The 12511-nt window shown below is 43.9% G+C and overlaps 1 protein-coding gene across 4 annotated transcripts in view; it reads left to right on the top strand.

Moving 5' to 3' along the window:
• Positions 1–11838: 11838 nt before the first annotated feature.
• CNKSR2 (connector enhancer of kinase suppressor of Ras 2) overlaps positions 11839–12511 on the top strand; it is a 469908-nt gene continuing 469235 nt past the window's right edge. For all 4 annotated transcript variants that reach the window (XM_029603391.1, XM_029603393.1, XM_029603392.1 and 1 more), the window contains exon 1: positions 11839–12018. In XM_029603391.1, coding sequence (XP_029459251.1) covers positions 11955–12018 — 64 coding nt within the window. In that variant the 5' untranslated portion in view covers positions 11839–11954. The remainder of the gene's footprint in view (positions 12019–12511) is intronic.

A 12511-nucleotide genomic window follows, 5' to 3' on the forward strand; every position in this document is an offset into this window, starting at 1 on the left:
ATTTGAGACCAGAAATAAGTATGTGATGATCTACAGTGTCAAAGGCTGCAGAGATATCTAAGAAAACGATGATATAATCGGTGTAAGAGTCAAAAGCACGGAATAGAGTATCAAAAGATGCTAAAAGAAGAGTTTCTGTAGAATGTCCTTTTCTAAAGCCGTGTTGGTTGATGTGGAGAATATTATTATCTGAAAGAAATTCGGTTAGTTGGCGAAGAACTGCAGATTCAATTACTTTGGCTAAAGAGGTGAGTGTAGCAATAGGTCTATAGTTGTTAAGATCTGTTACATCTTTTGTTTTCGATTTCAAGATAGGTAAAATAGAAGTCTTTTTTAACTTATTTGGAAAATGGCCTGTTTCTAGGGATTGGTTAACTAAAGAACAGAGAAAAGTACTGGCATGTGGGCCAAGAGCTTTAAAGAAGGCGCCTGAACATGGATTTTCAGGAGAGTTAGATGGTTTCTGCTTGTTAATTATGGTAAGTAGGGTATCTTCAGATATGGGAAGAAATTCAGACCACTGTTCAGTGATGTCTTTGATGGCCATTGAGGGGTAAGGTAGTTGAGAGAGTTCTTTGGAAATGTTTGTTACTTTAGTTTTAAAGTGGGTAGCAATTTTATTGCAGAAAGTATCGTCAAATTCTGTGAAGTTGTTACTTTGAGAAGTAGTTAACTGTTTTACGATGTTAAATAGCATATTAGGATTTCCATTAGCTTTGGAGATTTTGTGTGCATAATAATGTTTCTTAGCTTTATCTATTTCTTTATTATAACGACGGAGTGTGGAATAATAGGCATTTTTTGTTTCAGAGGTTTGATTGCATCGCCATTTACGTTCAAGTTTTCTTAGAAGTGTTTTGAAGGTTTGTAGGGATTTTGTATACCAGGGGGAGGATGCTTTCTTTTTGTTAATGTTAGGAAAAATTTGTTTGAGGGGGGCAATGGTATCTAAAGTAGATGAGATAATATGGTTCCATTTTTCTACTGAATCTTCTATGGTGTCTGAGATGGTGTGAGGTAGGGTGGGCGATATGGCTTCTATGAAAGAGTCTGTACTAATGAATTTTCTTTTGAATATCTTGGTATGTTTCTCCGATCTTTGTTTATTGTGATGTATATTAAGGGAAAAGTTAATTTTGTAATGGTCTGACCAAGGTATAGGTGTTATTGTAATATCATCCCAGACGGGGGTGGCAAAGAGAGAATTAAAAAATATTAAGTCTAGTATTTGGCCTTTAGTATGAGTGGAGGTCTGTACAAGTTGTTCCCAGCCAAGGCCTGACATAGAATCCATAAATGAGTTTGAGAGCATAGTAAAATTATTGATATGTATATTGAAATCTCCAAGCAAGATAGTTTTTGTTAAGTCTATGGGGAGAGTTGCAATAGTTTCTATAAAATTAGATAGTTCAATATTAAGACAACCAGGTGGACAGTATATAATACCAATATTTAACAAAGTGGTGGTGATAAGTAGATAAATTTTCTTTGAATCCGCTTAAAAATTTGGTTCTCCCAGTGTACCTATAATATATAGAAGATATTTTTCCCACTTGTAAGTTTGATGATTAAGAACATAAGAAGAAGAACATAAGAAAATGCCATACTGGGTCAGACCAAGGGTCCATCAAGCCCAGCAACCTGTTTCCAACAGTGGCCAATCCAGGCCATAAGAACCTGGCAAGTACCCAAAAACTAAGTCTATTCCATGTAACCATTGCTAATGGCAGTGGCTATTCTCTAAGTGAACTTAATAGCAGGTAATGGACTTCTCCTCCAAGAACTTATCCAATCCTTTTTTAAACACAGCTATACTAACTGCACGAACCACATTCTCTGGCAACAAATTCCAGAGTTTAATTGTGCGTTGAGTAAAAAAGAACTTTCTCCGATTAGTTTTAAATGTGCCCCAGGCTAACTTCATGGAGTGTCCCCTAGTCTTTCTACTATCCGAAAGAGTAAATAACCGATTCACATCTACCCATTCTAGACCTCTCATGATTTTAAACACCTCTATCATATCCCCCCTCAGTCGTCTCTTCTCCAAGCTGAAAAGTCCTAACCTCTTTAATCTTTCCTATTAGGGGAGTTGTTCCATTCCCCTTATCATTTTGGTAGCCCTTCTCTGTACCTTCTCCATCGCAATTATATCTTTTTTGAGATGCGGCGACCAGAATTGTACACAGTATTCAAGGTGCGGTCTCACCATGGAGCGATACAGAGGCATTATGACATTTTCCGTTTTATTCATCATTCCTTTTCTAATAATTTCCAACATTCTGTTTGCATTAACGATGATGATGTTAATAATTTCTTTCTTTTTTCTTAATCATGTGTTCAATGTATATTGATGAAACTTCAATAAAATAAAATTAAAAAAAAATGTTGGGGGGGGGGGAACGGACGGGGTTTCTTCTAATGATCTGCCAGATTTTTACTGACAACCTTATTTGTTTATGGGCACACATTTTACCGTTGACATTTTGTGCACAGCTGGACTTACTGTGTTGAGATTCACTCCCTTATTCACTGAGATGTAGTCGATGACTCCCTGGTAACTGCAGCCTCAAAAAGCTTGAACCTGCAGAACCAGAGACGGGCCTCATTGCTTCTGAGAGCGTTAATTACATCATTTTTACAGACACACCATTGTTTTGTTTTGTTTTTACTGTCAATAAAAACACTGACTGACGGAAACCTCGTTTGTCTTTTGCATACCATGACCGGAATGACCCTCACTCATAAACCAGGGTAGGTTGAGTATACAATCACAATCTCTTAAATGTATTGCTAGTATTCACATTATGCCGATGAGAACTTCCTTCTGGAACTCACAGAGTGTAAAATATATACAGACAACCTATCCAGGTGTGCTTGGAAGTACTTTTTACTCAGGCAGGTCGCACCAGAGTCAATGGGGATTGTTTCTGTATCTATCGGCCACCTTTTTCTGATCTCTGATTGCAAACTCTTGGTAATGGAGGTTCTTCTGTCTCTCCACGCATAGTGCAGAATAGTTACTTGGAACTGATGCTTGTATAAGCAATGCTGTTCTTGTGGTTATCCTCTTATCCTACCACCACCACTACTACATATCTTTTCTATGGTGCCACTACATGTAAGCAGGGCTGTGCTATGTCCGGTTTTCTAGTGTCAAGCTTTTTTATCAGTGGGTCAGGAATGTCACAGGCGGGCAGAGCTTCCTCATGCTCTGCCATTCTGCCAGAGTGGTCTCTCTGATAACATGATGTTAATGTGTATAACACTTTCCAGTAGATGAGCTATGCTATCGTTTTGTGCCTTTCTATGGGAAACCATCTTCAATCATGTGCTACAAAATCTGCATTTGTCTGGTTTTTACCAAAGTTTTCTGTGTTTACTGCAAACCATCTTGTCTGGCCTGTGCTGTAAATATCGCTTCCTCATCTTTTGATTTAGGTTCACCCCGCTTTCACTGTTCCTACGTCAGGTTTTCATCAGGTAACTGTCTTTCCTGCTCTACTGGGGCATTTGCCACTTGCTTTTCCTTGTTTGTTTACTAGTCCAACTCTTTAAAGAGAGAGGATCCACTTGTTTTGCAAGTGGATCCTCTCTCATCCCTTCTGTTCTCTGAACTATATGCCCAAATTGGATAAGGGCAATTGTTTGTCAGCATTTACCTCCTTTTCAGCATCTGGATCTGTGGAATCCATTAAGAATGCTGTGAAACCTAGTATAATAATTCTGTGGCGGCAAATTTCACCACCTAGGCACCCACGGCAAAGTACGCAACTACATTTTTATCTGCCTACCTTTAGATAATCTTCTAAGAGAAACCAACCACGTAGTATCTCTTACAAAACTGTCTAGAGACAGGGCTGGTTCTTCCGTTAGGCAAACTAGGCAGTTGCCTAAGGCACCAAATTTAGGGGAGGGGGCATCTGATCCCCCAGAAATTTCCAGATGCCACCTACCCACTTTTAAGGCTACAAGAGAGAAGGGAATGGATGCTAGGTAGATGTAGGGGGTGGAGATAGAGAGGAAGCTGGGTGGGTGGGGGTAAGTTGTGGGGAGAGAGAGAGAGAGAGGGTACTGGGCAGGTGAGGATACTGGGTGGGTAGAGAGAGAAAGAGAGAAGATGCTGAGTATTGCAAATAGGGGGCAATGCTGCTGTGCTGAGCAGAGAGGGAAGGGGAGAAAGAGGAGGAATGCTGGGGAGAGAAAAAGAGAGGAGAGATGCTGGACAGAGTGAATAGAGAGAGGAGATGCTGGGCATTATGATCAAGGAGAGAGGGATGAGGGACTTAACAGAGAGTGAGAGGTGGATGCTGAGCAGGGCAAGAGAAAGTGATGCTGTGCCAGAGTAAGGGAGAGAAAGAGTCAAATTGAAGATTTGCCTAGAGTTCATAAAACCCTTGCTCCAGCAGGCGCAAATATAGCTACATACTTTGCCTCTGCTATTTGGTTCTGAAGGAGAAACTATGGGGTAGATTTTATAAAACTACGCCCGCGCGTACTTTTGTTCGCGCACCAGGCGCAAATAAAAATCCGGGATCGGCACGCGCAAGAGGGGTGCACATTTATGCACCTTGCACGCGCTGAGCCCTGCGGGCGCTGCCCGTTCCCTCCAAGGCCGCTCCGAAATCAGAGCGGCCTCGGAGGGAGCTTTCCTTCGGCCTCCCCCCACCTTCCCCTCCCTTCCCCTACCTAACCCACCCCCCCCAGCCCTATCTACAACCGCTACCTTTATCACGCGCTGGGCGGCTGCTGCCGCGCAATTCCCTGACCCAGGAGCGATTTCGGAGGCCTCGGCTACGCCCCCGAAATGCCCCCGGGCCGGAACTACGCCCGTGGCCACGCCCCGGAACGCCCCCGAATGACGCGCCAACACAACACGCCCCCAACCCGCCCTGACATGCCCCCAGGAAAGCCCTGGGACTTACGTACGTCCCGGGGCTTGCGCGCGCTGCTGAGCCTATACAAAATAGGCTCGGCGCGTGCAGGGGGGGTTTGAAAGGGTTACGCGCATAACTTATGCGCGTAACCCTTTTAAAATCTACCCCTATGTGTATACAATCGAAAACTGAATTATATGTGCAAAGTTTTCTCCCCAGACCCAAACATGCCCATTGTGAAACTATGTGACTATATTTATTCTGCTCTGCCTAGGGCAATTTTTCACACCCAGAAATCTAAGTGCCTAACTCCTTGGTTAGGCGCCTTGATTCCTTTGAAATTTGTCTTTCTTGTATGTAATCTACCTTTCTATGAACCATACCTCATATCTATATCCTTTCCAATAATACTAGGACTAGGAGACACAGCAAAACGTTAATAGGTAGCACTTTTAAAACAAATAGGAGAAAGTATTTTGTCACTCAGTTCACAACTAAACTCAGTGTGGAATTTGCTGCCAGAGGATATGGTGAAAGCAGTTTGTGTAGCTGTGTTTAAAAAGGATTTAAACAAGTTCCTGGAGGAAAAGTCCGTTCTCAGACTTGGGAAAACCATTGCTTATATCTGGTTATGAACAGGAAGGATTGGATCGATTCTTTGGGATCCTGCCGGGTACTTGTGACCTGTAGTGGACACTGTCGGAGACAGGATGCTGGGCTTGCTGAAACCTTTGGTTTGACCCAATACGGCATGTCTTATGTTCTTATACCTCCTTCAGCTCTTGGATTACACTGGTTTTCAGAGATGAGCTAGTGGGCCTGGAGCGCTTTCTTGTCCTTAACTTCAGCTGGTTGAGGTCTTTCTGGGGCCAGTCTATGGTTCAAAAGCTGTAGGGCAGTACAGGGACAGCAGTTCCTTGATGTTTTGTGTCTTCTTAGGTGCTGTTAAAGTCATTTGTATTATTCTTTGCTGATATTTTTTCCTCTATATTTTATGTTGGATTGTTTATCCACATTATCGGCTCCTAGATATTTATATACACACCTTCCTGTGACAATCATTTTATAGTACTATCTTTAATCGAGAAGATGTTTTGCTGTTGGTTAGCGTTCTTCTAGTTAAGGTCACCTTGGCACATTTTGAAATTTATAGCTAATCAATCCATGCTGTAGTAAGATTTTGACTTTTCTTACAGCAGGCCATGATGGATTTATTCTACATTAAACTGGCCTTTGTTTCCATACACTACTATTGCCATGATTTTATCAGAGTCAATATAATTGTACATCTCTGCTGTATGAATTATTTTATGAACTTTAAGCTGTGTACATAAAACATTTGTTATGCTCATTACATGTAAAAGGTTTCTGCGTGTGGTGTTTTTAAATGTGCTGTAAGGCTTAAATTTCCGGAAAACCTCAGCACACACAGAAAAACGGATGAATGGCTACCAGCCTGAGACTGGAGAGTAGTGGTGCCGGTTTGTAAAACTTTGATCTTAGTTTGCATCATTACTCTGTGAGCTATTAGCAATTTAAACCTAGTGTAAAGGATACATTACAGTTGTTGGTTCCTAGGTGATATAGAGTTAGGACCATGTTCTACAGTGGTGCTTGCCATATGGGAATGAGGAGCAGTGTAAGATCACGGTTGGGTTTATTTTGCGGTGCATTGGGTTGGGTACATTTATTTCTCACTCGTACGCTCATGCGGGTATTTCTTATAACGCTATTGTAACCTGCTGTGAGCTGCAAAGGAATAGCGGGAAACCCAGTGTAACTAAACAATAAAACAAAATAAATAAATTCAGATTTCTGACTAAATGAGTAGGTCCGTTTATCTTCCTGCTTGTTGCTCCATCCAATTCTGATCTTAAGGGGTCAGAGAAGTAACTGGGAAAGACTTGTTAGGTGAGGGCCTTTCTTCTACACAATGGTAGGTGGTGGTGGGGGGGGGGGGGGGGGGGGTGTGGTGTTTAACATTTTATGTGATTTTATTTAAAGGATAAAGTGATAGAAAAAAGAATCCCTCTATGATATGATGAGAGCCACTGGAGGACTGGCGGCAGGACTACTGGTTGGATCTTTCAGCAGTCCTCCCATTCTGCAGATATCCCTCCTCTGCCGCTCCCTTCCTGATTAAAATTAAATATCTGAATTAGGAGGAAGCCTTCTTTCACCAAAAAACATTAGCATACATTTTAATTTGCTTCCGCTGCTCCTTCCCAGAGTCCCCTTCAATGACCTTGGATGCATGAAATCAAAGGGGAAAGCCGACAGTTGCTCAGCAGCGCATGGTTCGGAGAGAGGTATCTTTAAAGGATACTAATGATGCATTAGAATTAGGGCATCCCGACAGTGAGGTTCCAATAATTAGAAAAATAGTCCAAGTGCCTGTAACTAAAAACTCACCTGAGCTAAAAGATTCCAATTTATCCCTGTCAGCTGAAAAGCAGAATGAAAATACAAACAGAAAACACACTTTGAAATGTTTGTATGCTAATGCCAGAAGTGTAAGAAGTAAAATGGGAGAATTAGAGCGTATAGCAGTGAATGATATCACCTCTTAATAAAGAAATGTTTTGGCAACTCTTTAACAATAAAGTTGAGCTAAATATCTCCTAAGGGCGGATTGTACTAGCGTTTTTATTATATTCAAAATGGTAAAAACTCTGGCGAAAAAATCTTTTTTTCATGAAGGATGGGAACGTTTCATATTTCATGTTATAGGCCACCGCTCCAGGTGTTATCGAATTTTATAATCATTAACAATCCTCCTCCATCCACTCTTTTGTTTTTATATATGCGTGAAGCGTGCAAAAAAGTTTTGAAAAAGTTTTTTGGTTTTTTTTTTAATTTGTTTTAAATATATTTTTTAAAAATGAACTTATTACCGGCTATAGCAAGATAGAATAATGTCCCGACTTATCTGTATTAAAGATAATGACCCATCGAGGCTGCGTTTCAAATCCCGAAGGATCTTTCCTCAGGGGATACTTTCTTATTTATTCGCTGTCAGGCATATTGTGCTTGAAATAAATGTTGTCTGGTAATCTTAATAATCACTTTAAGTCAACGTTCCAGTGTTCCATGTGAGTGACAAACTCTGCCGGACCTTCAAAGCGAGTGGTAAACTCTGCTGAAACTGAATGCCCATCTATGCTGATTATTTTTTTATATGGTTATATTAGATAGCAGTGCATCCAATCGGTGATCACATTGCTCTCCCAAGCTTACCTATTTTCAAATGAACGAACCCCAGTCGAGTTCCTCATTCAAACCTTCCGGTGTTTGTGTACGCAATGTGAAGATCCAATATGCTTCACACCGATTTAATAACTTTATGCGATTGACCCTCTTAGTGATGGTAAAACATGATCAATGATAGTCCATTTCAATTCTGAAAAAACGTGTTTATATTGTACACAGTGTGTGACTAAGGGAGCAGATAATGTTATCGTATTCAGCTTGGATTTGTGTTCTTTGAGTCTAATCTTGATCTTCCTCGTGGTTCTTCCTATGTATACCCTGGGACAGGTACAAATAATGGCATAAACGACATGATTGGAGTTGCAAGTGGTGCTGGATTTACGTGTTACTTTGTATCCTGTGATGGGATCAACCCACATGATTCCATCAATGCTGTTATGACAATGTGCACACTGACCACATCTATGATGTCCACAATCTGAATTCTGTTTCAGGGGACGTGAATGTGCATGGATCAATTTATCTCTTATGTTAACACCCCTAGTTGTCACGATTAACGGAAGTTCCTTGAATATATCATGGAGTGCCAAAACTCGCCAATGATGACGGATAGATGACACTATAGTGGTCGCAGCTACAGACTGCTTGAGAACACTTTCCTGTTGGGGATCTTGCTTAGCAGGCTTGTATTATAAGAGCCCTATCTGTCGGAATGCTTAGCCTGCTTGTAAAATTGGAAGAAGGATCCAACAGAAGAAAACAGGATTAAGCATAAGCATTGGCAAGTTAAATGTAAAACATTGATAAAACAAGCTAAGAGAGAATTTGAAAAGAAATTGGCCATAGAGGCAAAAACTCACAATAAAACTTTTTAAAATATATCCAAAGCAGAAAGCCTGCGAGGGAGTCGCTGACCCCAGCTTGGGGGGGCTGACCCCCCAAGCTGGCCAAAAGTTCCGGTTGGGTCCAACGGGGGTCCCGGAGCGGAGGCGTGGAGAAACACGTGACGTCCGCGTCACTCCGACGTGACGCCGACATCACGTGCTCCTCGCAAAGAAAAACAGCGATGGCTTCCTGACTCCCCGCTGGACCACCAGGGAGTTTTGGTAAGTCTTGGGGGGAGATTAAGGAGGGTGAGGGGTTTAAATTTTTATTTAGGGAACCGGTGAACGTATGGACAGACCCTCAACTTATGGGATTCTCCATATGTCCATATTGAACGAAATCGACCCTCACCTTCAACTTATCAACTTATGAACGCAAACTTTTTGTCTGCACATCCCTAGAAGTTAGGGCTTTTCAGTTTGGAGAAGAGACGATTGAGGGGGGATAAGATAGAGGTCTACAAAATCATGAAAGGACTTGAAAAAGTTAATGTAAATCGGTTATTTACAAAGTCTAGGGGCACTTCATGAAGTTAGCAAGTAGCTCATTTAAAACAAATAAAAAAAAATTATTTTCACTCAGCGCATTGTTAAGCTCTGGAATTCATTGCCAGAGGATGTGGTTACAACAGTTAGTGGATCTGGGTTTAAAAAAGGTTTGGATAAGTTGCTAAATCCATAAACTGCTATTAATTAATAAGCAATAGTAGCTTGAACTGTATTTAATGTTTGCCAGGTACTTGTGACTTGGACTGGCTACTGCTGGAGACAGGATGCTGGGCTTGATGGACGGCTGAGGGGGGATATGATAGAGATGTTTAAAATTATGAGAGGTCTAGAATGGGTAGATGTCAATTGATTATTTACTCTTTCGGATAGTAGAAAGACTAGGGGGCACTCCATGAAGTTAGCATGGGGCATATTTAAAACTAATCGGAGAAAATTCTTTTTTACTCAATGCACAATTAAACTCTGGAATTTGTTGCCAGGGGATGTGGTTAGTATAGTTAGTGTAGCTGTGTTTAAAAAAGGATTGGATAAGTTCTTGGAGGAGAAGTCCATTACCTGCTATTAAGTTCACTTAGGGGTAGATTTTGAAAAACTGCGTGATCGCGTACTTTTGTTTGTGCAGCAGGCGCAAACAAAAGTACACTGGATTTTAGAAGATACGTGCGTAGCCGCGCGTATCTTCTAAAATCCTAGATTGGCGCGCGCAAGGCTGCCGATTTTGGGCAGCCGGCGCGCGCCGAGCTGCGCAGCCTGCCATAGTTCCCTCCGAGGCCGCTCCGATTTCAGAGCGGCCTCGGAGGGAACACTCTTTCACCCTCCCCTCACCTTCCCCTCCCTTCCTCTACCTAACCCCCCCCCCCGGCCCTATCTAAACCCCCCCCCCTTCCTTTATCCATAGATTTACGCCTCCCGAAGGGAGATGTAAATCCACGCTCGCCAGCACGCTGCTGGCGCGCCGAGACCGGACCCGGCGGATTTACGCAAGCAGGGCTTTGAAAATCCGCCCGTTAGAGAATAGCCACTGCCATTAGCAATGGTAACATGGAATAGACTTAGTTTTTGGGTACTTGCCAGGTTCTTATGGCCTGGATTGGCCACTGTTGGAAACAGGATGCTGGGCTTGATGGACCCTTGGTCTGACTCAGTATGGCATGTTCTTATTTTCTTCTTATGTTCTTCCTCTGACCCAGTATGGCATGCTCTTATGTTCTTAAGTCTAGGAGAGCCACAGATGAAGCTAGCCAACATAACCTGTTTACCAGTCTGTGGATCAGGTAAAGACAAGACAGTGGGAAGGTGGGAGGTGCTCAGCTCCCCAAAGGGGATGAATCTCAAGGGGGCAGACTGGAAGGGGCATTTTGGTCTTTAGCTGCCTCATTTGCTATGTGATTGTGGATTCCCCCCACAGAGAGAGAGAGAGAGAGAGAGAGAAAGAGAGAGAGAAAGTTTAATAGTTAAATGGAGGAATTCCATGGTTACTGCCGGCTGCCACTCATTGAAATGTATTCAGCTGGGGGTGCCAGCCTGAGGTGGAGGAATGGGCAGCACAGCTGAGGATTTATAAGAATTCAATTTACTGCACGCTGGTCACAAGGATCACTGGAACATATATCACCGGCTAAGGTAGCTCCTTTTCCCCGACACCGTGGTCACCCTGTTTATTTATTTATTGCAAATTTGCCAATTGCAAATCTGGTTTTCAGTTGGCCCAGAGATGGGGCAATATTTGTGTAACCCGCAACGATCGCAGCCGATCAGAGCATTTTGCAAAGCGCCTTTGACTTCTGAAAATCAGTTGCGACCCTGCTGAGACCTGAACAGGTCTCAGCGAATTTAAGGAACACGTTCCTAGCAGGAAAACAGGCCAGTTTGACGGGGGGAGGGGGAGGAGACCCAGCACCTTTTGCAGGTGTCGTCAAGGAATCTCCTCTCCCCCTGCTGCATTATTCAGTGGCGCCCCCTCCCTTGCAGCCTTGGGGGGGGGGTCCCTCAAAGCTCGGGGAAGGCTTTGCACCGGTAGCAATCAACTGGTGGGAAGCGGCTTCCCCCGCAGCCCCCGATCTCCTCCCCCCCGCCCTTTCCCTGGGATATTTCGGGGGAAGCCGTAGGCGGAGGATCAGCAAAGGGACAAAACCGACGGAAAGGCGCGGAGAACCCGGAGGGTGGGGCCGGGGGAGCCCCCGGAGGGTGGGCGGAGGAAGCCCGGATCGGCAAGAGAAACGCATTGACAGTGAGGGGGGGGAGAGACTCAGAGAGAGAGAGAGAGAGGTGGAGAAAGTGAGGGGAGGGAGAGACTGAGAGAGAGAGAGAGAGAGCTGGAGGAAGGGAGGAGGGAGGGAGCGAGAGCGAGAGAGGATCCCCCCACCGGCGATCGGATCAGTGACAGCTCCCCGGCACCAGCAGCAGCAGCCGCGGGCTCTGCCCCGAGGACCTAGCGCCTGCCCACGTCGCCTCCTTGGCTGGGCATTCGCTCGCCATGGCCCTGATCATGGAACCCGTCAGTAAATGGTCTCCGAGTCAGGTGGTGGACTGGATGAAAGGTAAGGAAAAGGCTCCCCCTCTCTTCCCTGTCCGTGACACGGCCAGGATGGATGGGGGAATAACGTGCGCAGTAACCCAAAATGCGAGCTGCCCTTTTACGCGGCTGGGAAACGTCAATGCCGGCGGCGGGGGAAACAAATCTCCGAGCCTTCCGGGAACGGGCGCTGCGGGAAATTGCCTTCCACGGATGGTTTCCAAACTTGCGGGGGGCTGCTCCGTGCCCCGGCTTGCGGATCCCAGCACCCCCTCACCGACAGACAGACAGACAGATTGTTTTGGCTCTTGATGGGCAGCTTCTTGGTAAATTGCAGGTAAAAGGAGAGCCATTTATTTCTCTGACGTGCTTTTTGGCCAAGGTATTTTAGCACCGGTGGGCTTTTAATTGCTAAACGTGCACCCATCTGTTCCTTTTAACTTTTTTTTTTATTAGACTCTGGCGTTTAATTCATTCTTCTGCTTATTGAAAAGAGCATGGCACGCAGTAGCTATTTC

The sequence above is a fragment of the Rhinatrema bivittatum genome, chromosome 5 (assembly GCF_901001135.1).
Source record: "Rhinatrema bivittatum chromosome 5, aRhiBiv1.1, whole genome shotgun sequence".
Taxonomy (NCBI): domain Eukaryota; kingdom Metazoa; phylum Chordata; class Amphibia; order Gymnophiona; family Rhinatrematidae; genus Rhinatrema; species Rhinatrema bivittatum.